At 38.7% G+C, this 26,395-nt stretch overlaps 1 protein-coding gene across 3 annotated transcripts in view; it reads right to left on the bottom strand.

The window, feature by feature from the left end:
* AGO3 (Argonaute 3) overlaps positions 1 to 26,395 on the bottom strand; it is a 466,191-nt gene that overhangs the window by 298,598 nt on the left and 141,198 nt on the right. For all 3 annotated transcript variants that reach the window (XM_067138589.2, XM_067138590.2, XM_067138588.2), the window contains exon 4: positions 1,028 to 1,226. In XM_067138589.2, coding sequence (XP_066994690.2) covers positions 1,028 to 1,226 — 199 coding nt within the window. The remainder of the gene's footprint in view (positions 1 to 1,027; positions 1,227 to 26,395) is intronic.

Here is a 26,395-nt window from a genome sequence, read left to right as displayed (position 1 = left end):
TGAGTGTGGGACAAGAACAACAGACAGGCTCAACAAACTTCCTAGCTTCATCAGCGCGAGAAGTGTTCTCACCTTCTCTCTCTCACTGAGTTTGTCCTACTGCATGTCCTCTCTGCTTGTTCCTTTTCAGTATTTGAAAGCTGTCTAAGCATGCCCACTACGCTTGGCATCAACATCACTTAACCAAGAAATACCAACATTGTTCAGCACTGGGGTCATATTAGGCTCTGTTTAGGCTAACTGGACTGTTCTATGTATTTTGTAAGCTGTCACCACTGTATTTATTTCACTTACAGGTGACCTCAAGGATCCAGAATACAACAACAATTCTATAAATTAATAACATATAGCAGTTATGAACGAAGTAAAAGGAAAAACATAAGTGATTTGTGGTGCACTGAGAGCACCAACATGGTGTGTCAATATTCTGATGGATTCTGTCAATGCTGTGAGGACAACAGCATGTATGACTTCCTGATTCCGAGTAGGTCACAGATGTCAATCAAGAATGACTAAATCGTGCCTCTAACTTTCACCGTAAATCCCACGACCGACTGACCAACCGACCAAACCAACCACTACTGATGTGCATTTACACAGTTGCCCAGGTGGCAGATTTCCTATCTGTTGTTTTCCTAGCCTTTTCTTAAAATGATTGCAAAGAAATTGGAAAATTATTGAACATCTCCCTTGGTAAGTTTTTCCTATCCCTAACTCCCCTTCCAATAAATGAGTATTTGCCCCTATGTGTCCTCTTGAATTCCAACTTTATCTTCATATTGTGTTTTTCCCTACTTTTAGAAACACCACTCAAACTTAATAAGATATTAGCGGATACACGAATTGTACCTGTCTTCTCTTCTTGTCAACTGCCACTGACAGTGTCACCAGCTCAACAAAAGCAATTCTCAAAAGTCGGCTTTATAAAAAAGGACCAACAGGTAGCAATATTTCCAATGTTCTTTCTGCTCATTTTCAGCCCTAAATTCCCATTACATTCGTCTAGCATCTTACTAGTCATACATACCTGTTGCTGCAATTTTATTGGGAGGTACAAAGTCACTCCATCAAAAGTTTTACATCCACCAAGGTCATCCATATGACGGTTCAACAACTGAAAACGCAATTTCTTTGCATCCAGATCAGGATTAAAGCGCACTTCATATTCAAAAACTCCTTTACCAGGCTCCACAATAAGTGGGATGTAATTGGCTGTGGCATCAATCCTGAAAAGAAAAAAAAAATGCCACACATCATTTATATTTAATTACAATTTACTGAGAATAAATGGTGGAAAGGAAGCAAATAAACCTATTGTAGACAAACATTACAATACAACACCCTCTAGAAAACTACAAACCTACAGTTAAGGTCTAGATTTTATATTTGTATAAGATCTACCCTCAGGCAAAGTCTTGCATCTGCACCTCATTCTGTATGGATCACACACAAAAACTACCATAACAAAAAATAAAATGGATTTTACATGAACAATCATGAATCGTTTAAGGTTTTCTGATAAACTGATCATTTGCACTTTCGTTAGTTTGTCGGAGGGGGCACGAATAGTAATTCCAGATTCCACAGCAAATACATTTTACCAGAGTGTGATGAGCTTGATCTGGAAGAAGGATAATACCAATATAAATGGTCCGTTATTGGACATTATAAATTTTCCAGCTAACTCATTCCTGGTTGCCAGCGTTTTGCCCTCGTGTGCTAGGCTGGGCTCATCAGTTGGTACCTAGCACACCTACCAAGACGCTGGCTAGTGCATACCATGGAGGGCACTGCATAGGATAATTGTAGCTACTGGCAGTGCCAATGCACTATGAGAGACTTTGTCTCATTATCAAAAATTGATGCCTGCTTGGCCATCAGATGATATATATGTTGAGTCCCATTTTCAATTTTTGATAATGAGGCAAAGTCTCTCATAGTGCATTGGCACTGCCAGTGGCTACAATTAGCCTATGCAGTGGCCTCCATGGTATGCAGTAGCCAGCGTCTTGGTAGGTGTGCTAGGTACCAACTGATGAGCCCAGCCTAGGACACGAGGGCGAAACGCTGGCAACCAGGAATGAGTTAGCTGGAAAATTTATAATGTCCAATAATGGACCATTTATATTGGTATTATAAATTTACTCATTCGGAACAAATATTTCAGATTCCCTATGGGAATCAACATCTATATCACCTGGAAGCAGGAAGTGTAATAAAGTGATGAACAGCGAACGGATTTATATATAAATACATCTCTCTTTTGGAAGCTAAAATTAACTATATTTTGCATTATCTTTACGAATCATGACATGTGGAGTTGAAAAATGAAGTATACATTTTCCATGTTTTTTCCATATTTTGGAGTTTAGCACATATGTTCCATATTCTTCATCATTAGAATCAATATATAGTCCATGTTTCGGCTAAAAAATATTAAACTGTATTAAATTAGCAGTCCTCTCAATAATGGAGAAATAAATGGCGGACTTTGAGGTGACGCTGTGAGTGTGCTCCGTGTTTATCCCGCGCTAACTGCATTTAAAACAGCATATATATTCCGTAAGTTGTGTGAAAAGTGGTGTTAAGTTGTAACTAGTAACTAGTGTACGTTGGAAGATGCCTTCAGTCAAAGGTGCACACGAAAGACTGGATAAATTTGAAGCAGCTATGAACAGGTTCGAGGCACGCCTAGAACTTGTTGATGGCTCCCAAGGCTCCAGCACAACCAACCCTGCTGGTAATTCCCTAGCTTCCTTGAGGCAGGAATTCATGGAATTTAGGTCAGCGATAACCAGTGAACTCAAGTCGCTTAGAGATGAACTAAATGATCTTCAACATAAACTGGAGGAACATGATGAGCTACTGGATGAGGCAGAGCAGTACAGTAGAAGAAACTGTTTGCTCATACATGGTATCGCCGAGGAACCAAATGAAGACATTTACAGAAAAGTGAAGGACGTATTCTCCAAACATCTAGAGTTGGAAGTGCCCATGGAAGGGATCGATAGAATCCACCGAATTGGAAAGCCTCAGAGGACAGCAGCAGAGGTACTAACAGCGGGTAAGCGGCCGATTATCGTCAAGTCCACTCGCTACTGGGAACGTGAACGCGTGTGGGGTGCTAAGCGCAAGCTAAAAGGCACGAAAATCCTGATCACTGAATTGCTGACAAGAACACGTAAGGCAATTTTAAATTCTGCTCGGGACAGATTCGGCATGAGAAATGTGTGGACACTAGATGGTCATATTGTAGTTCTGCTTCCAGACGGCACTAAGAAGATTATTACCACGAATGCGGATTTGAAATCTTTAAAGTTTTAGTGGGATAAACGTTAACAACTGTGTTTCTTGTAATTATTATTGTTGTTGTTATTATTATAGTGTTTTTAAGAATGTGTGAATGTGTGTGTAAATGCCGGCAAGTGATTGTTAGCTGTCTCATTCTCCAGGAAGTCGAGGTGAGTTTCCTTCCTCTAAATAGCATGTATTGTTATCTTATAATCTACTTGTTGGAATTCTTAGTATTCAGCTAGACAGTTATTGTGCACCTGGACCTGACCTTGGCAGTGACAGTATCAATAATCCCTCACTCTCGGTCTCTCCCTTCTCAGCAAGTACCGGTACTCTGTTGAAACATGCATTGTCGTCCTCTTCTTACAGTCTACAGTGTTGCCATGTAAATGCTCTTTCTCTTCCGGCGCACAACGACGAAATTCAAGCAATACTAACGGAAAATAATTTACATATACTTTGCATCTCTGAAACCTGGCTGTCTCCTAGCATCCCTTCCTCCATGGTTGATATCGATCGATATAATCTAATACGCTTCGATCGGTCGGATGGAAGGCGTGGTGGCGGGACAGCGATTTACTGTAGAAACGATCTACAGAGCCGAGTGATATGTACTTCTTCCCAGGGTGTACGAACACGGCCGGAATTCATGTTCGTTGAAGTAAATATCAACAGACAAAAAGTGATGTTTTCTGTCATATATAAACCGCCTGGTGTAACTGATATGACCGAATTCGAAACGTCTTTACTAGACTTCCAGGCTATTTATGAACACATAATCATTATGGGTGACTTTAACTGTAACCTACTTAATACGACTCATGACAGTAAACGATTAGTAGATTTGTTTAGTACCTGTAACATGACCATTCTCCCACTACAACCCACGAACCACGTGTATGCAACAAACCGTTTATCACACACACTCATAGATCTCATTATAACGAACAACCCAGGTAAAGTAATAACCCATGGACAAATCCCTGTACCATCCATTTCGACCCACGACCTTATATATTTATCCTATTCCCTCAAAGTGCCTAAATACAAACCCAAGTACATAACTGTCAGAAATACGAAGGACTTAAACTTGGATTACTTGAAATATGACGCTTATCAACTACCGTGGGACGATATACGGAGTCTAAATGATACTGACGCTAAAGTTAAATTGTTTAATACGATGGTAAAGAACTTATATGACAGACATGCCCCCAAACGTCGAATAAAGGTTTCTCGCCCTTCTTGTCCATGGCTAGATGATGAAACCAAGAGAATGATGGCCCACCGTGACTCTTTATTTCGACATTATAAGCATACCCTAGATGACGCAGACTTCGAATCTTACCGGATCTTAAGAAATCGCACAAAGCAATTAATCAGAAATAAAAAATGTGCATATTTCTGGAATTTAGCTAACAACATAAATTCTAATCGTGCTTGGGACCAACTGAGAGCTCTGGGAATAGGAAAACATCAACAGAGACAGACAACAACTGACATTCCACTTGACGAACTGAACGATTACTTTAGTAGAATAAATATTCAACCTACCCCAATTAACTGTACCGTCTCACCGCCCTCCCCTCCAGCCAATCCACCATTCACATTTCACAGTGTCACAGAAAATCAGGTTAAAAAGGCTTTGTACTCGATTAAATCAAAGGCCACAGGTGTAGACGATATTCCTATTGCTTTTATACATAACATTATGGGTGCTGTCCTGCCTATACTGACGCACATACTGAACGTTTGTTTACTAAACGGAACTTTCCCAACTGTTTGGAAAACAGCCAATATTATACCGGTACCTAAGAGTTTAGACCCACAATCACCCTCTGACTATCGTCCGGTGTCCATACTCCCTGCGCTTTCTAAAGCCTTCGAACGTTTAGTATACGAGCAGGTTCTGGAGTACCTAAATAAAAATGCTCTTTTGGACCCTTTGCAATCTGGATTTAAGAAGGGGCACAGTACCACGACAGCACTTTTGAAGGTTACTGAAGACATTAGAAATGCTATGGACAAACGACTGCTTACTATACTTATCCTTCTTGACTTCAGTAGCGCCTTTGACACTATAGACATTCAGACTATGATAAAGAAAATGGAACTACTAAATTTTGACCTGGCTGTGCTTAAGTTTTTTAGTTCTTATTTGAGTAACCGTCAGCAGCGTGTAACAGTAAACGACAAGGTCTCTAAATGGAAAATGAAACTTAGTGGTGCCCCACAGGGCAGTATTCTAGGGCCCTTACTTTTCTGTATTTATGTCAATGACATATCATCTGTGACAGGAAATAACACACACCACCTCTATGCTGACGATCTTCAGATTTATCGACACTGCAAGACTTCAGACTTAGATGAAACAATACAAGATATTAACAATGACCTCCGACGACTCAGTATATATGCACAACGAAATTCTCTTATACTAAACGCCACAAAATCTCAGGCAATCATAATAGGAACACGAAAATTACTGAACTGCTCAAACAATATTGCAATCCCGCCTATCCTACTGAATGGTAACATTATTCACTACAATAAAACAGTTAAAAATCTGGGCGTAATTATGAATGAAACACTTCATTGGTCTGATCACACGAAAATCATCTGTAAAAAGATTTTTGGAGCGCTACACCCTCTTAAACGGCAAAGGGATGTATTTCCATTTGAGCTTAAGGCCAAACTAATACAGACACTGGTTCTCCCTATTCTTGATTATTGTGACGTTGTTCTAGTTGATATGACAAGAGAAGAAACACTTAAACTTCAACGAGCACTGAATTCCTGCGTGCGATTTATTTACAATATTGGATACGATGTTCACATTACTCCATACTATAAGGCTCTCTCATGGCTGAAGCCTGATAAACGTCGGCAGCTACACATTTTAACGATGGTATTTAGAGTACTAGCGGAAAGTCAGCCACTGTATATTTCTTCTAAATTCACCTTTCTATCATCATTTCACAACTTAAATACACGTTCCAGATCCACTCTTTCTATTCCCGTGCACCGCACAAATAAAATTAATAGATCGTTTGTAGTGACCAGCACCAGATTATGGAATTCCCTGCCAGCTCAGGTCAGAGAAACTAGCTCTTTACAAAGGTTTATGGTCACCTGCCGAGACTACCTGCTGAGGACAGCTAACTGAATGGTTGAAGTATGAATGTGTGCGCGCCTGAGGATAAGTCATTATTAAGAGTTCTTACTTTTAATTAGTTTTATTATTATCTTAGTAATGTATTTAAAATTGCTCTCAATTCTATTAATTTTTTGTTTGGTTTTAACTATTTTAAATATCTCATAACTTTATGTATGGTTTTGATTAGTATGTGGTTAAGTGGAAGAGAGGGCCTCGAGCCCTAACTTCACCACTGAAAAAAAGGCATTAATAAATAAATAAATAAATAAATAAATAAAATTGATATTTTAACTGGTGTGCAGGTTATTATCACGCCTGTCCTCATCTGGGCTGATAAAATAAGCTGATAAGCGGTGCAAAGAAAGAGAGAGGTTGAGCCCGGAAGTAGTGGAGATCAGCCGGTCAGTACCGTAACTATCTAAATCACAATTATAACACTGATAAGCAGCATTACATAACATCGACTGTGTCTGTGCCATAATTTCGCAACTAGGGAAATCTCATTCATCGACGATGTGCTAGTGGTTTCCGGATTAGTTTGTAGTTCAGGCATTCCCTTTGATTGCTTCATAACTCCATCTAGTTCACAGTTTATATTAGCAGTGAGACGGATTATAGTGTGCAGTTGTATATTCATTGAAGACATTCACGTTCATTGTACAGTGACATCTACTCAAAGGTTCCTAGTGCAACAGCAGTAAACCAGGCTAACAAACAACGAGATTCCAAGCAGAGACAGTTGTATCTGACATGCAGTGTAACGCCCGAGTTCAACACCGATCTCTGCCGTGCTCTCATCTCCGCTGACATAAATCTCTTCAAACGGAATAATCAGAGCTTCAGGGAATTCCTCGCGAAATATACTAAACGATCCATCCCAGATAAGTCAACGTTCAGAAAAACGTACTGTTCAGCCATATACGATGATACTGTTCGGAAGATAAGGCAAGAGATTAAAGACGGTCCAATTTGGGTTTCCATTGATGAGACAACAGACAAAGAAGGTAGGCTAATTCAAAAACTCCTTTACCAGGCTCTACAATAAGTGGGATGTAATTGGCTGTGGCATCAATCCTGGAAAAAAAAAGCCAAACATCATTTATATTTAATTACAATTTACTGAGAATAAATGGTGGAAAGGAAACAAATAAACCTATTGTAGACAAACATTACAATACAATCATCCTCATTTTCCCATTTTCAGTTGACACTCTATGGAAGCTAAATAAATAAACGAAAGGTTGAATGAATGAAAGAATGAATGAAGACTTTTCCAGGCCAGTGAAATGAAATTTTAAGGACGACTAGTTCATGCATCCGCGCTTCGCTATGGCATTCTAGATCTAAATTTAAGAATTTCAGTTTTAAGTTCATATTGAACTGAGAATAATAGACAAGTAAAATTTTAAATCCACCTTTTCAATGATAATATTAAACTAAACAGGTTATAACATTTACTTGGTATTAGTTTCGACGCTGGTGAGACATCATCTTCAGCCAAATATGAGAACAGGCAATCGTAAATTAACATGTCATCACTTTATCATTATATAATTATATACATGAGCCCCCGTGGCTCAGGCGGCAGCGTGCTGGCCTCTCACGCTGGGTTCCGTGGTTCAAATCCTGGTCACTCCATGTGAGATTTGTGCTGGACAAAGCGGAGGCAGGACAGGTTTTGCTCCGGGTACTCTGATTTTTTTCCCCTCTCATCTTTTATTCCAGCAACACTTTCCATTATCATTTCAGTTCACCTGTCATTCATTAATCATTGCCCTAGAGGCTTCGGCATTAAGCACAGTCCCTATCCTCGCCGCTAGATGGGCGCTTCATTCACTCCATTCCTGACCCGGTCGAATGACTGGAAACAGTCTGTGGATTTTCATTTTCAATACATATATATGTTATAACTTGTTTAGTTTAATATTAGTATTGAAAAGGTGGATTTTTAATTTTACTTATCTATTATGGAATTCCAGGTCAATACTATACATTTTGTAGGTAAGATTTACAGTAAAACCTCGTTAATTCGAAGTCGTTGGGATTCAAAAATCAGACTTCGAATTACGTGATTTCGAATTAACCGCCAATTCGCAATTCCGAAGTACCAACCCTTGCCGCATTACAAAATATTCTATGGCCTGTTACTGCATGCAGTTAACCTTGATTCACAGTTTATACCCTTCAAAAGCCATGAAAAAAGAACTATTCCCAAAATGTATCCAAGAAGGTGCACTTACAGTATTCAAGTAATTCACTCGGATATCTCACTGGCAAACATAACCTCACGCAACGAAAGAAAAAAAAGCACGATTCAAAGACGAGGAGAAATCTATGCTGGCTCCCATGTGCAAGTGCTTTATTAATTGGATTACTATACTTTATGCATTTTAGATGCCTTGTATTTACAAAGGAAGTACCCGATGCCCTTAAAATCGAACTTTTCTATGACTCTAGCCTTGTACGATTTCCCACCAACTTCTTTCGTACTTCAGAAATGTAAACACTTGCCGCGTCACAAAGTATTCTAAGACCCATTAATACATGCAATCACCTCGATTCACAGTTTAAACCTTTCAAATGCCATGGAAAAAACTATTTCCGAAATGTATCCAACAAGGTGCATTTACAATGTTCAAATAATGCACTTGGATAAATCACACAATTCAAAGACGAGGATAAATTATGCCGGTCCCCCTGTGCAAATGCATTATTTTTTGGATTTCTGTACTGTTCGCATTTTTATATGCTTTGTACTGGCATGGAAAGTGCCCGACGCCCTTGAAACATTGTGGTTTCGAACTTTCCTATGATGAGGGGATAAAGTTTCTCGCTTCCATCCCATGTGCATTGCAACGTACTAATATGACCCATTTAAAACAATAAGACCGTTTGGGCTTGCATTAAAATAAAGCAATGGAGTTTCACCGGCAATGACAATATTGTTCGGTGCCTACGCTTTTTCGTTAACTGTCGGCATCGCCAGTGTTCGCGAATTCTGTTTTTCCACACACTGCCTGTTGAGTGATATTACGGCGTTCCTTAAAAGGTTGAATACAAAAGAATTCCGATTTAATTCAATTTAGCAATCATGAAGCGCACTGTAGACCCACCGAAGTGAGTGTAAGTGCGGAAAGCTACCTTTCCACGTTCCGAAACGCGCGTTCTATTATGACAAGAAGCTGATAAATTTCGAGTAGAAATTACTCTGTAACATACTATTGTTTTAAAATGTAAAGGCAGATTCGAATTAAAAGTCTGAATTTCGGTAATGGGGCCGACATTGTACTTCGAATTACGAATTATCCGTATTTCGAATTAAACAATTTAAATAACATGCAAAACTGTATCTCATGTTTCCGGGAACAAGAGCTTCTTCGAATTAGGTGGGATTTTGAATTAACCGATTTCGAATTATCGAGGTTCTACTGTAATTAGTTTGTACTGCATTACCTGAGAAACACCATGGTTAGGTTGACATACGTCGTTTCTCATGTCCAAGTTGGGGAGTTTTCACTATGATGGTAGGCCCCCTTGCCTATTGCCAGTCACAATCGATTTGGAGAGTTTTGATTGCAGTCACACTCAACTTCGGAAGTTATCATGATAATGGCAGAGTCCCTTGCCTACAGCCAGTCACAACTGAATTGTATAGTTATAAGGGCATACCCCCCTTGTTTACTGCCATTCAAATTATGTTGTCTTGAGTTCTTGTTGAAGTCACCATCCAGTTGGGGAGTTTATATTATAATGGCAGGCCCCCTTTCCTTTTGCCTGTCCAAGGTGGTTGGTGAAGTCCAGTTGTTTTATAGAACTTCTTTCTTAATTACATTTTTTGTTCGCCCTTGTGGCTGCAGAATCACAAAGCTGAAGGGAGCTCACACATTAACAGGATACATACAACTGGCCAAGGAAAAAAACAATCGTCCCTTAGTTGCCTGGAAGACTGATTACATCAGATCGAGTAAGGGTATTTCAATCACCTTGACAAATAATAATGCAATGTATTTGAAATGTCAGCAAACTGCATGTAATGTTCACAAAACAACAATACTGTTCAACCCCAGAAGAAGAACTAAATATCACTTTCATATTATCAAATCCAAATATGAGATTTAGAGACAGATAAATGAAAGTAACAAACTTTCTAGCCTATACGAGACAACACAGTGCACTGAATGGAGGTATGCAGATTGTTCTTTCTCCTTACTCATCTCTATCCAGGGAACTCCCAGGTTGGGCTGTGGATCTGAATGGAGGTATGCAGATTGTTCTTTCTCCTTACTCATCTCTATCTAGGGAACTCCCAGGTCGGGCTGTGGATCATTTCTTGCAACTCCCTGGAGTAACAAGAGATAAGTGTCGCTTCGGGAGTATTCCTTCTCAACCTGGTGCTTGCGAGCACTAGCAGATCTTAATCAAGCATTCCATGCATTTACACTCTACTGATATCAATGAGGTGGGATGGTAGTTCATGCTTTTCAGAAGAGATGATTCTCGCCCAGCTCAGTGCGGAGGGAGTGCCTGCTCGGAAGGCTATTACCTTCCTGAAATATGGGTATGTATTTAACTTCTGTCCACCAATTAGCAGCAGTCCCAGAGCTTATGGAAAGATTGACGTAGTTGCATGGAGATGGAAAGATAGGAGCAGACCAATGGCACCCCCATGGATCCGGTCACTGCCCTAATTACAGGTCATTAAAGAAAAGGTGAAGTAATTTGCTGTTAGCAGCAGGCCATTAACTGCTAGAAATGGATTCACTGCCAATGGGTATCTTGTTTCTTTCTATTTGCTTTACATCGCACCGACACAGATAGGTCTTATGGCGATGATGGGATAGGAAAGGCTTAGGAATGTGAATGAAGCGGCCGTGGCCTTCATAAAGTACAGCCCCAGCATTTGGCTGGTGTGAAAATGGGGAAACCACAGAAAACCATCTTCAGGGCTGCCGATAGTGGGGCCAATCATTATCTAGTTTGATTGTGGAGAGTTCGTTTGTTTAAACACTAAATGGATAAATATGTGATATGGAAACATAGTGTAGAAAGGTTATTACATTCTTCGTCATTGGAAAATTCCAGTAAAATATGCGAGGTTTCGAAGGCGAGCGGGAAGATGTTTTAGTTGAGAAAAACGGTAATTATATAGGAATAAGTTTTATTTTATGGCACACGGTCTTATTGGGTTTTAGGAAAGCTGAAAGACACTACGTTACTCACTACAAAATTTTTGTCGATGAATATCCGATTGTGACAGAAGCTAGAGCACAACAGTTTCATAAACTAAAATTACAGCTAAAGAGACTACAGAAATATTTTTCATCCAGCAACATAAACTTTCAACTGAAGTATCCATAGACATTTCATACAGACTTGTCCAACATGGATTATGGTATCATTTTCAACTGTAAAAGTGACAACAGAAGAGTGAATAGTTTCAGCTGTGACGACTCTTAATGAAAGCGTACCTCAAAAATATAGAACAGTTTAATAAATGCAGCAACACGAGCCCTCTTAAGCAACAATACAGCTGCTAGGAATGTTGACTTCTTCATAGCTCAAATAAAACATAAAACATAAAACCCTCCAAACATTGTCTGAGTGTAGTTATTTCTCTTTCGGAGTTGATGAATCAACTGATATTTCTTTTGTACAACAGTTAATGTGTATTGCGCATTGCATAGACGATCCAGGAAATGTATCATTTATTTTTGACAGTGCTAACCTTTATCAGTAACAATTATGGTAAAAGACCTCTATTGCTCAGTCACAAATTTCTTAACATCTAATAACACTGACCAAATCAAAATTAATCTGTGATGTTATTGATGGTGCAACTTCGACTGTGTGGAAAAACAAAGGATTTATCACTCCTGAAACATGATGCGAATTTTCTTTCATTCATTCATTACCATTGTTTGGTCCACATTGAAAATCTTGCTTGTAATTTTAACTCGGTTCCAGAAATTTCAGAGCAGTTCAATGTCATTGTTAAATTGATAAACTTCCTTGTTTCTAAACCAGAATAAATGCTTACTAAATGTATTCCTGAATGACTTATCAGCACCTCATTCAAAACTGATGATTCATGCACATTTGTTGGTTAAGCCACGGGCAGGCAATAGTATATGGGAATTCTTTGAAGAAATAAGATCAATCTTCGCTTCTAACAATCATACCTCTAAAAGTTTCCAGCATTGTATGAGGATGATTTTTTAATCAATCTCACTTTCAGAGTACACCTCTTTCAGTATATGAATGAACTGAACACACGGCTTTAAGGACAAGTAAGTACAACTTTTGAACTTAGCCCTTCAAGCCGGTATTAAAAGTTGGCCATGTTTTACCCTACAGAGATAGTAAATATCACATGCTGTTCCAAACACTGCTATAACTTCTAAACGACATGTCTTATTTTCTTCAAATTAAGCGGATATGCAGTTCATATCATGCAGATGTATCTACATACAAAAAGGTTGCATGCAAAGTGAAAAAAATGCCTAATTACATTCTTGTAGGAATAAAATTTGAATCAACAGGTGTCCATGACCACTCGGGTGAGCATTGACTTATACTACTATCATTATTCACATTCTGCTGTGCATAATCATCATCACTGACACTTTCATTATCACTACTTTCACCTAACATGCATTCGAGAGCTGCATTAGATAAATACACACCATGCGAGGACACTGCCATGTTATTTACAACAATCGTTTATGAAACTTTTTTTTTTTACGCCAATACAATGCCAAATTACAGTAGAAGATATTCCCCCGCATAGAATGATACCCTGTGCTGTGAGTTGTACTAAAAGATCACATTGACAACCAACAGATGGCACGCGGATGTTCATCTAAAACATCGCTAGCCTAATCTGTACAGTTATACATCAAACCGCTCATGGCGTATGTTTTGTAGGTCCATACACGTAAACGTCAAACCAGCCTGAGTGGTTAAAGAAAGGATATTTTCTTTTCGTGCAAAACTAGGAAGATTCCTCACAACCGCGAGTAAAAAATATTTGTTTTATTTTACAGAACTCTTCCCCAAAAAGCTATTCTGTCTCAATCATCCCGAATCTGAGTGCGATAAAATTATTGTTTTTACTTTGAAGGAACTATTGAAAGATTCCAATGCAAATTTTTATATTTTGGAAGCAAGTGAGCCATTATTCAACATGGTGTTAAATCCATTTCAATTGCCCATATAGTCACTCAGGAACATTCAATTATTACAACAGTGTAACTCATAGATCTGCAGCTGTTGTTGGCTTTGCAACATCTGTTTGAAAGTTAAAATGTGGACATCAGCAAGATTCTTAATAATATCCAGGCTTAAAAGGTCTCACTGATTAAGTGGTGATTGAGTGTTCCATTCATGTAATATTTTCACAATAGATTATTAGGATTATTAGCAGCTATCAATATTAATAGGGCTTATGGAAGAAAGAAAGTAGAACTGGCTGAGTCTGCAAAGAGGATGCATCTGGATGAGCTAGGAGTAAGTGATGTTCGGGTAAGGGGAGATAACGAGATAGGAGATTATAAAGTGTACTTGACGGGTGTTAGAAAGGGAAGGGCAGAATCTGGGGTAGGGCTGTCCATCAGGAATACCATTGCACGCAACATAGTTTCCGTTAGGCACGTAAATGAGCGAATGATGTGGGTAGATTTCTCAGTTGGAGGAATTAGGACTAGAATTGTCTCCGTGTATTCACCATGGGAGAGTGCAGATGAGGATGAAGTTGACAAGTTTTATGAAGCATTGAGTGACATTGTGGTCAGGGTCAACAGCAAGGATAGAATAGTGTTAATGGGCGATTTCAATGCGAGAGTTGGGAATAGAACTGAAGGATACGAAAGGGTGATTGGTAAATGTGGGGAAGATATGGAAGCTAATGGGAATGGAAAGCGTTTGCTGGACTTCTGTGCTAGTATCGGTTTAGCAGTTATGAATACATTCTTCAAGCATAAGGTTATTCACCGCTACACATGGGAGGCTAGGGGTACCAGATCCATAATAGACTATATCTTAACAGACTTTGAATTCAGGAAATCTGTTAGGAATGTACGAGTTTTCCGGGGATTTTTCGATGATACAGACCATTATCTGATCTGTAGTGAACTAAGTATCTCTAGGCCTAGGGTAGAGAAAGTGAAATCTGTCTGCAAACGAATAAGGGTAGAAAATCTCCAGGACAAGAAAATTAGACAGAAGTACATGGATATGATCAGTGAGAATTTTCGAACAGTAGACAGTAAGCAGGTTCAGGATACAGAAAGTGAATAGGTGGCATACAGGGATGCTGTAGTAGAAACAGGAAGGGAATTCCTAGGTACAACTATGTGTAAAGATGGGAAAAGGCGAACATCTTGGTGGAATGATGAAGTGAGAGCAGCTTGTAATCTTAAAAAGAAGGCTTATCAGAAATAGCTCCAAACAAGGGCCGAGGCAGATGGGCATTTGTACGTAAATGAAAGAAACAGAGCAAAACAAATAGTTGTTGAAGTATTCACTGGCATCTTGGAAGGGAGGGTGCGATCAGTCGTTGAGAGGAAGTTGGACGTAAACCAGTGTGGTTTCAGACCACAGAGAGGCTGTTAGGATCAGATTTTCAGTATGCGCCAGCTAATTGAAAAAGGCTACGAGAGGAATGGGCAGTTGTGTTTATGCTTCGTAGATCTAGAGTAAAGCATATGACAGGGTACCGAGGGAAAAGATGTTCGCTATACTGGGTGACTATGGAATTAAAGGTAGATTATTAAAATCAATCAAAGGTATTTATGTTGACAATTGGGCTTCGGTGAGAATTGATGGTAGAACAAGTTCTTGGTTCAGGGTACTTACAGGAATTAGACAAGGCTGTAATCTTTCACCTTTGCTGTTCATAGTTTACATGGATCATCTGCTGAAAGGTATAAAATGGCAGGGAGGGATTCAGTTAGGGGGAAATGTAGTAAGCAGTCTGGCCTATGCTGATGACTTGGTCTTTATAGCAGAATGTGCCGAAAGCCTGCAGTCTAATATCGTGGAACTTGAAAATAGATGCAATGAATATGGTATGAAAATTAGCCTCTCAAAGACTAAATTGATGTCAGTTGGTAAGAAATTCAACAGAATGAATGTCAGATATGTGATACAAAGCTAGAACAGGTCGATAATTTCAAGTATTCAGGTTGTGTGTTCTGCCAGGGTGGTAATATAGTAAGTGAGATTGAATCAAGGTGTAATAAAGCTAATGCAGTGAGCTTGCAGTTGCGATCAACGGTATTCTGTAAGAAGGAAGTCAGCTCCCAGACAAAACTATCTTTACATCGGTCTGTTTTCAGACCGACTTTGCTTTACGGGAGCGAAAGGTGGGTGGACTCAGGGTATCTTATTCATAAGTTAGCAGTAACAGACATGAAAGTAGGAAGAATGATTGTTGGTACAAACAGGTGGGAACAATGGCAGGAGGGTACTCGGAATAAGGAGAGAAAGGCTAATTTAGGAATGAACTCTATGGATGAAGCTGTACACATAAACCAGCTTCGGTGATGGTGGCATGTGAGGCGAATGGAGGAGGATAGGTTACCTAGGAGAACAATGGACTCTGCTATGGAGAGTAAGAGAAGTAGACCAAGGCGACGATGGTTAGACTCAGTTTCTAAAGATTTAAAGATAAGAGGTATAGAACTAAATGAGGCCACAACACTAGTTGCAAATCGAGTATTGTGGCGACATTTAGTAAATTCACAGAGGCTTGCAAACTGAACGCTGAAAGGCATAACAGTCTATAATGATAATGTATGTATGTATGTATGTATGTATGTATGTATGTATGTATGTATGTATGTATGTATGTGTAGATTATTAGGACATCATGGATTATCATCTGTATAGTATCATAACTACAGCCATTTGGCGGAGACGTTGATACGGCAGAACGGCTGACGTTGCCAGGTGTGCATGCTGTGAGATACCAGCATAGCGTGAAAGCTGAGGCATAGGGTCGAGTAAAATAACTGAATGGCCACCATTATCAAGCATTTCGACCTAATGTACAGCAAGATGGTAGAGAATTTTTTTTTTTGTAAGTTGCTTTACGTCGCACCGACTCAGATAGGTCTTACGGCGACGATGGACAGGAAAGGGCTAGGAGTGGGAAGGAAGTGTCCTTGGCGTTAATTAAGGTACAGCCCCAGCATTTTCCTGGAGTGAAAATGGGAAACCACGGAAAACCATCTTCAGGGCTGCCGACAGTGGGGTTCGAACCCACTATCTCCCGAATACTGGATACTGGCCGCACTTAAGCGACTGCAGCTATCGAGCTCGGTAGATGGTAGAAAATACGCTGCTGTTGAAAATGAGAGAACATGAGCGGCGTAGCTGTAGGAGCCAAAATACAGTAATTGAGAAAAATGTCAACAGCACTCATTCCTAGCATAATGTATTGAAGTCATCATCATCATGATCATCATCATCATCATCATCCCACTCCAGTCGCCAGGGTGTGCTTAACAAGCCTCCTCCATTCCTTTCTGTCCTTCCACTTTTTCATGCTCCATTACTTCTGCCACATCCTGTCCAGCTTCTCTAATTTCCTTCGAAATCTGATCCATCCACCTTCTTCTCAGTCTTCCAACCGGTCTCTTTTGCCTTAACTTCTCTTTTCAATTCCCTTCTTGCTACCTATTCCTTTCCCATTCTTTTTACATGTCCAAACCATCTCAGTCTTGCTTTCTGTATGTTCTGTACTAACGGTTCTATAATTAGCTCTTCTCTGATGTTAATATTTTGGATTCTATCTCTTCTTGTCTTTTTAACTGATGTTCTTAAAAATTTCATTTCTACTGCTTGGATCTTACTATCTTGTCTCTTATTAGTAGGGACCTGAAAAATTACCATCTATCTGTTTCAAAATTAGCACCTGTTTTTCCAAAATTAGCATCTATTTACGTTAAAATAATCGCATGGTATTACTAATTTTAACGATTCCAAGTTTATGCACTCCAATTATCGTCGTTGGCTCACACACAATGCAAATTCATTGTTCAAACGAAAGCACTGGCAGAACTTTGGCACTGCTTTTTTTTCAAACTGCACCGTCTGTCTGTAACCACTGTGTTGTAACGAGACAACACACGCTCGCTATCTACATTGTTCGTTGGAGTCCACAACAACTCAAGACAATATTTAGCTAATATGCTGAACTCTGTCTGAACTGCAGTTAATGCAAGCATGAAATCACATTTTTCACTTTCTTTTATCTGGGTTTGAATTGCATGTTTCAGAGAACAGCAACCAGACCAGATATCGTTTCGTGAGAGATCTGTTACTCCAAACAATTTCTCAAGCTCATCTAATTTATCAGTGTTATTGAAAATTATACTTTTTGGATACAAAGCTTGAGAAATTCACACAAAATGTTTATGGTTGGCGTCTTTAGCTTTCAATGTGGCTAGCTTGCACTGTGAAGAATGAGCAGCTTTGACAAATGTGTCTACATGCAGCCTGCTGTAGAAGAGTGAACTTAATCAAAGCATCATTAGTTGCTGCAGAAAAATTCCCCTCACAAATTAAGGTCATACTGGTGTCAAGGTTATGCAATTCGGGGTGAAGGAGATGAGAGGTAGGATACAGAGACCTTTCAAGTTCAGTAAGAAGGTCAACCAATCCAGCTGCATGATCTGTGACAAAAACCATGTGGGAGTGAAGCCTATTCACTTCTTGGTCACTCAGATCAGTCAGGTACTTAATACCACAGTTGTTGATGTCTTTCATGTCAGACATCTTGAAAAATGTAACATCAGTAAAGTAAGCACTCAAATAGAAGACAGCCTGAAACCAGCTATTTCATCGGGTTATGACAGGTGCAGGAAAAATCTTTGCTTCCTTTAAAGCACCCTACTTCGATGTTAAGAATTGTAAATAATTATATTTTCGTTTGCTTGTGTTCAAAAATGCAGGCTTTACCATCGCAACCACGTGATTTAAATCTGCCATCACTGCGACCCAACTATTGCCAACCAAGCTGATCTTATGTGCCCAGCACTGTACATGCATTAAATGATCCCCTATGACCACACTTAATGTTTCATATCACCAGGTCATGTACGGGACACTGTCACTAACAAACACGATAACTGCGCAGAGCTTCTAAAACAGCACGAGAGCAGTTTGTAGCATTTCCTGCATCAAGATAGTTCACAGAAACAACGTGCAGCTCTCTTTCTGATCCGGCTGGGACTTGGAATATGATGATAAAAACACAACGGCCCATTCTATCTGTAGCTTCGTCACAGAGTATGTTAATGTTCTTCCCCACTAGAGCGTCTGCTGTTCTTTTCTGGTGGTCAGATGCAACTTCTAGAAAGGAAGAAAGGCCTCAAATTATAACAAAATAATTTAAAATTACTGGATCAATTGGGTACGGGTAAGATAGTTTGATATGGAAATAGCACCCAAATTTGGTATCCTCCAATTTTGCGCGTGGTTTCGATGTTGTATACCTAAACCGTACCCGATCAATGAAATAGAAACTTACCCGGTAAACATAGTTCATGTAGAGTTCTCACACATGGCAGCTCTTCATTTGAAAACTCAGTGATCCAGGCTCTTAGCTCTTTGCATTCCAGCTTTTCCAGAGGTATATTTGCTTTGGCAAATATTTCAACTGTGCGTTTCGAGAAGTTATATCTAGAAAATTTTCATCTTTTACAACTATCTAACTGTGTAAGCACAAAAGATACCTTTCTTTGAGACGTATTAGCAGCAGGGATTGAACTTTAATTATCGAGTCGCTTACCCAAGTGTTTTTCAGATTTAACATTTTTCACAATGCTATCCTTTTTTCCCCACCCAACTCAGCAATTACAATACCTGCAAAACACTGTCGCTGAATCTGTGGCATATAAACCATCCTTTGCATATTGCTGAGGCCTTTCGTGCACAGTTTTTGTCGTGCGCCCCATAACCTAAACAATAGCTCAACTTTCTACTCTTCACTAGTTTCAATTTTGAACAACAGGAAAACAACACTGCATCTATCTCGTTATTTCTGTGACACCCAATTTACATTTTGATAATAATCGATACAGATCTTACTCCCCTTGCTAATCCCATTGTAAATATCGATTAAAGTCAGCAAGCAGCAATCAATCGGCTACTTTCCTTCATCGATTTATGCATCATATTTTCAGTATTTTCAACGATTTTGCCAAAATAAAAATTGTTAGAATGTACTTGGCTAAAATTGCAGTATCAAGTTGCATGTCACAAGTTCACACAAGTTTTTCAACGCTCCAGAAAGTATAATTGTGTGAACTTTTGACATGCAACTTGATACTGCAATTTTAGCCAAGGACATTCTAACAATTTGTATGTTTGGACCGACACCTACAATGATATCATCTTTTTATGACTTGTAAGAACAATCAGGATCTTGCTTTTTCACCATACAGGTCTGAGTTTGAGGCTGATGATGCCCTTAATATGGGCGAAACATGCCCCTTAACATTTTGCAATAATATTTCATTTCTAAAAAGATCTCTTTGTATTGAATAGGTGGATATAAAAAATAATAACACTTGTAACATACTTTGTATTTAAGTGGTATGTTCCGAGCTGTCAGTGGAGGGATGGCGTGGGAGGACATCAGTAGACAAATAAGTTTGGATGGTGTCTTTAAAAGTAGGAAAGATCACAATATGAAGATAAAGTTGGAATTCAAGAGGACAAATTGGGGCAAATATTCGTTTATAGGAAGGGGAGTTAGGGATTGGAATAACTTACCAAGGGAGATGTTCAATAAATTTCCAATTTCTTTGCAATCATTTAAGAAAAGGCTAGGAAAACAACAGATAGGGAATCTGCCACCCGGGCGACTGCCCTAAATGCAGATCAGTAGTGATTGATTGATACTAGTGCAACCATCGCGTCATCCTCAACATTTCCCTCCATTCCGAACAAGTTAAACCATCCCTTCTGGTAAACCAAGAATTAGCAGCAGGGACTTTAGCAAATAAATCAACACCTCTTCCTTTCTGTGGATATGCACACCAAGCTTCAAATTCGCGTGTTCTAAAGTATATCGCGCAGTTGTCTAACAGATTTCGATGATGTCTCTTCATTGAGTTGAAGTTCAGATAGGCAGAGAGTTTTTATTGCTGTGAAATTTCGAACAGCATTTACGTGCAAATCATTCACAGCTTCTAGCTTAAGATTAATGTTCAGCTGTTGAAGGTAAGCTTCCCAAGTAGCGCGCATTAATGCTAACCCTTTATAACTGTGGCTCGAATAGATCATACTTATGTCTCGAATATTATTACAATATTTTTTTAAGTCCACCTGTTCAATACAATACAATATAAACCACTACTTCATATGGTTAAAATTTTATACATAATACATAAAAGTCAATGGTACATGCTTCACCCTTCTTTACGGGCATCATCAGCCATATCAATCCTAAAAATAATACATATGGAGTCTTTCTAATCTTATGAATTATGAATGATGATTTCGTAAAACATTATACAATAACATCTAAAACAACAATAATGCACCAGTGTGTTAAAAAAAATAACAGTTTTTGAAGATTAAAACGTGGTTAAACATGAATATTTGAGAGTTTAAAACTAAAATGGATCCTTTTGTTATATATCATTAAGACTGTGACGGCCTTGAGTGTAAACACAATCAAAGGGGGATGTTTCTTCAATTCCCATAGTATGAATCCAAGATGGTAAAATCACTGTCAGTTATTTAAAACAGAAGTGTGAACGTAATAAACATGTTAAAATGTGTATATGGTTGATATATCTGAAAGTAGAAAAGAAAATGGAACTTTTATTGGAGGCGTTGCTAATGATAACGTATGTCAAAGCTAGCGGGTGTCAGTAATTATGTTGGTAGTCAATTGGATCCAAAAGACGGTCAAGTTGGTGTTATAACCCCGTTGAAACATTTGTTGGAAGAAATGATCGAGTTCTTTCTGAAACAAAATGTTAAAGAAAGTTGGTAAAAATAATACTGTACAAGAGATTTCCCGTACGTCAAAAATGCCTAAGGCGGTACTTACTTCTTCAATACGGAACCACAATGAGAATAGTTAGATCATACTTGTCGGCGTGTCACTCGGAAGTTGTAGAATTTCTTTAAGTGCGCTTCTGATCATGTTGTCAGCTTTTAACAGACTTGATTTAGGAATTTTCTCAACCGAAACAGTCTAGAAGGAATATATCAGTGTAGGGCCAATAAACTGATTTATTACTGTCAGTTTTTGATGCGGTTGGAGTAAGTGAGTCCTGGTAATCTGATCTAAGTTAGCTTTCAATTTTTCAAGTACCTGATTTCATTACTTCCATTAATAATGCTACCCAGATATGTAAACTGTTCTACATTCTCTAACCGTTCTCCGCCTATGTTCACTTGGCATCTCTTTGTACTCTTTTCCACAGTGCATGACTACAGTTTTCTTTCTACTAATTACCATTCCAAACTCCTGCAGATTTTCATTCCAAATGTCCAGTCTCCTTTGTACTTCCTTTCCACCATTTCCCCAAATCACCACTGTAACGGTTCAAATCCCGTTACAAGATGATATCTGTATTTGTTTTACTATTATTATTTCATCTGTGATATTATTATTATGTCTATACCCTTATTATTACTATTATTGTAACTATAATTATTAGTCAACTCAATTCTGCAATGCTTGTCGCTTGCGTGATTGTAGTTAAATGTATGCATATATACGTGTGTGTAGATTAACACTAAAACATGTACAGTAACAGTTGCTGTATATCAGATGTGGATATGACATTGTTACACTGTGCAATACTGCTGGCGTTACTGCCAAGTCATCGCTATGTCATCGTGAGCATTTAGTGGCGAGTTCACATTCTTGGAGATACCTACTGGGTGCCACGGCGATTTCGCCATAGGGTGTAACATTTGTCGCGAGGTGGGAGTAGATCATAGTTATTTCTGGAGATTGCGTAGATATGTCAACCAAGAACTATATAAGGTGGCTGTATCTTGTAGCGTCAGTCATTATTCAATTGGAAGCAGAGGCCACAGTTGGTCATTCAGTGAACGAGATGGAGAGGCCTCAGTCGGTCATTAGTCATTATTCAATTGGAAGGTGAAAAGAGAAGTAAAGTGGAAGATGAACAGTGATGGAGTCAAGTAGAAGGTGAGACCTCAGTCAGTCAGTTCAGTTAGAGGGATACACTTACCATGAAGGCATACAGGACAGACTTACAAAGAAGTCCTCTCAATAGAGAAGAAGCAGTCGCATGGATACTTAGTTGTCAGTGAAATAAAAAGGATACATCACCAAATTAGGCTTTATACATCTACAGTAAACACCAGATCAAACGAATACATCGCAATTACACTCGAAGTGTTGAAGGTACAGTCAAGTGAACCAGTGAGGGATAAATTTCATGTATAATAGTCAAATGTCCGGTCAAGAAGATTTTCAAACTCGTGCCTAGTTTCTTTCAGCTGCAATGTCATAATTTTATATTCTCATCTGTTTAATCGCAGCAGTTCTCACTATTTCATTGAAATTATTTCAAGAATATATTTTGTTCTATCAAATTAATTAATCGTTTTATTTAAACAGTAAAATTTCTTAACCTCAAATTTAATTGGGAAACCGAACGCCAATCTCCTTTTCCCAGAACTTATATGGTATGTTGGCAAAAGTAAGCTTATTACCCCACATCCTAGAGATATTCAAGAACCTCATTCTCTTCTTGCTGCACTGAGTTGTAGCTGGCGCCCATCAACGTATGTGTAAGTAAGCAGGTAAGAGCTAAGTGTGAGTACAAGGTCCAACGATTGTGTATTTTATTTAATGAATATTCATTTTAATATTTTTCATTTTAAATGCAGTTGTAAGGCTTTAAAATTACTGAAGGAGTTAGGAAAATTCTCACCACATCATCTGCAAATATCAAAGCATTCACTTCATCACTACTGATACTCTGTTTTACACGTTTTATGATTTCATCCATCAATATAATAAACAATAATGGCAGAGAGGGAAGACATGGCTTCCAGCGTCCTTCCTCGTTCTTTTCCCAGAAGAGGCAGGTAGCAGGTTTAGAAGACCTGATTCTGACTACGAGCAGCTGTACGGACGTCTCACTGAGTAGGATGTCACTCCAGCAGATAGGATGAATACATGGTTAGCCTGCTTAAAAACTATATCTATTCATTAGAATAGCTGTTAAAAATTTCATCTCTGTTACACTAAAAATATCTATTTGTCTTCCACTTAGAAGTATTTTTGAAAAATAAATGGCTTCTTGACACTGTTCTTATTACTGCTGAATGTTCATTTCATTCACTCCTTCCAGATAGGCTGTTACAGTAGAACCTCGATAATTCGAAATCGGTTAATTCAAAATCCCGCCTAATTCGAAGAAGGTCTCGTTCCCGGAAACATGAGATACAGTTTTGCATGTTATTTAAATTGTTTAATTCGAAATACGGATAATTCGTAATTCGAAGTACAATGTCAGCCCCATTACCGAAATTTAGACTTTTAATTTGAAACTGCCTTTACATTTTAAAACAGTAGTATGTTACACAGTAATTCCAACTCGAAATCTATGTGCGTCATAATAGAACGCGTGTTCCAGAACGTGGAATGGTACCGTAGCTTTCCGCATTTACACTCACTTCGGTGGATCTACAGTACGCTTCATGATTACTAAGTTGAATGAAATCAGAATTCTTTTGTATTCAACCTTTTAAGCAACGCCGTAATATCACGCAACAGGCAGTGTGCGGGAAAACAGAATCCACGGACACTGGCGATGCCGACGTTTGATGGGGGGGAAATAAAAAAAACCCCTGCATTACTTTATTTTAATGCGAGCGAAAACGATAATATGGTTTTAAAGGAGAAAGTGCCAGCCGGAGAATCGTACAAGTGTGAGGGATGGGGGTCATTGTAGTGCGTTGCAATGCACCATGGAAGTGAGAAACTTTATCCCCTAGTCATAGGAAGGATCGATAAGCCACAAGGTTATGGGCGTCGGGCACTTTCCATGCCAGTACAAAGCATCTAAATATGCAAACAGTACAGAAATCCAAAAAATAATGCATTTGCACAGGGGAACCAGCATAATTTATCCTCGTCTTTGAATTGTGTGATTGTTTTTTTTTCTTTCGTTGCATGAGGTTATGTTTGTAAGTGACTTACCCAAGTGCACTATTTGAATACTGTAAATGCACCTTCTTGGATACATTTTGGAAATAGTTCTTTTTTCATGGCATTTGAAAGGTATAAACTGTGATTCAAGGTTAACTGCATGCAGTAACGGGCCTTAGAATATTTTGTAACGCAGCGAGGGTTGGTACTTCTGAATTGCAAATTGGCGGTTAATTCAAAATCCGATTTTTTAGTCCCAACGACTTCGAATCAACGAGGTTTTACTGTATTTAGCTTGGAGAGAATTAACAAAGGAAATTCCATGTTATCTCTTGCCCAGTTCATCCAGTTACAGCACCCTTCCCTGTTCACCATGAACGAATTTCTGGTCACACTTGTAGTCATTATCATCATCAATTTGCCCTTCCAACGAGCTGGGAAGTGTGTTTGAAAACGAGCGTCTTACAAAGTTGCCTATTCAAAAAGATTTTGTTGTCCATGACAGATTCCCAATTCCATCCTCTTCTCTCCACGTCTTCCCTCAGTTGGTCAATCCATCTTCTTCTTGGTCTTCTACCTGTTATTCTCTTTTCCAAATAAGCACATGCTAACCTTCTGCTACTCATTCGTTTAACATGCCCAAACCATTTAAGTCTAGATGACCTAAGTTTTTCCTCCATCGATTCATTTAGACCTAGGTTAGATCGGATCTCATCTTTCTTCATGCGATCAAGTCGTGTCTTTAGGAGGGCAGTTCTAAGAAATTTCATTTCACAGGCTTGAATCTTACTACAATCCTTTGATATTAGTGTGCAGGTTTCCAGAGAAATGTAAGGATGGGAATTAAATATGACTTGTACAGGGTCATTTTTGTTCTTTGTGGGACCTTTTCATCCCATAGTAGGTGTCTACTCTTATTTCTATCTCAGCTCTATTATTACCAGCCATTATGCTTCCTAAATAACTGAATTGGTGTACTACTTCAACTAGGTGGTCCTGTATTTTTACGTTGCATTCTGTATTATGTCTGCAGATTTTCAATGCTACTGTTTTTGATGGGTTCAATTTTATTCCATAATCATCAAACTTCATACACCATGCATTCAGATTATTTTGCACTCCCTCCTCTGCTTTATCCCATATTACCACATCGTCTGCAAACACCAGAGCCTGAAGATCTTTACTACCTTTTCCTTTTAGTTCCTTTAAAATTGTATGCATAACTGTTATGAATAGAAGAACTGATAAAGCACTTCCCCGTTGTACTCCTTTGGTTGTATTGAACCATTCAGAGTTACCATCTCCAATACTGACAGAGCTTTTGTAATTTGTATATAGCATTCGGATCTTCCTAATAAGGTACTCCAGTACATAAAGTTTTTTAAGACTTTTCCATCATTCCTAAAGTGAAGGGCAGTGAAGGTGAAAAACTAAGAAATATGAAAGAGTTTGATGAAGAGGTCTACAGTACTGATGGAACAATTTTTGTAAAGCATGTGAAGCATGTAGCAGCGATAGAGAGATTTAATGTCCAACTGCATCGCACAACGACTAAGCATAAAAGCTCTGAGTAAATCAAAACTCTTCTCAATAGAGCAGGCAGGCTGTTTTGTTTGACAAAGTGAAATCTTCATCTACCAAGCTTTCTGATTTCTCCAAAGACCTATGTGAAATGTTGGTATACACCAATATTCCACTTGATAAACTGAGCAACGAGCACTTCCAAAAATGTTTAACTACATACACAACACTGTCTAACCTTACGGAAAAGTTTTTTTGCCCTCTGG

This window comes from Anabrus simplex, chromosome 1 (genome assembly GCF_040414725.1).
Source record: "Anabrus simplex isolate iqAnaSimp1 chromosome 1, ASM4041472v1, whole genome shotgun sequence".
Taxonomy (NCBI): domain Eukaryota; kingdom Metazoa; phylum Arthropoda; class Insecta; order Orthoptera; family Tettigoniidae; genus Anabrus; species Anabrus simplex.
Note: the sequence above shows the minus strand (reverse complement) of the source record. Positions and strands in the feature narration are given on the sequence as shown.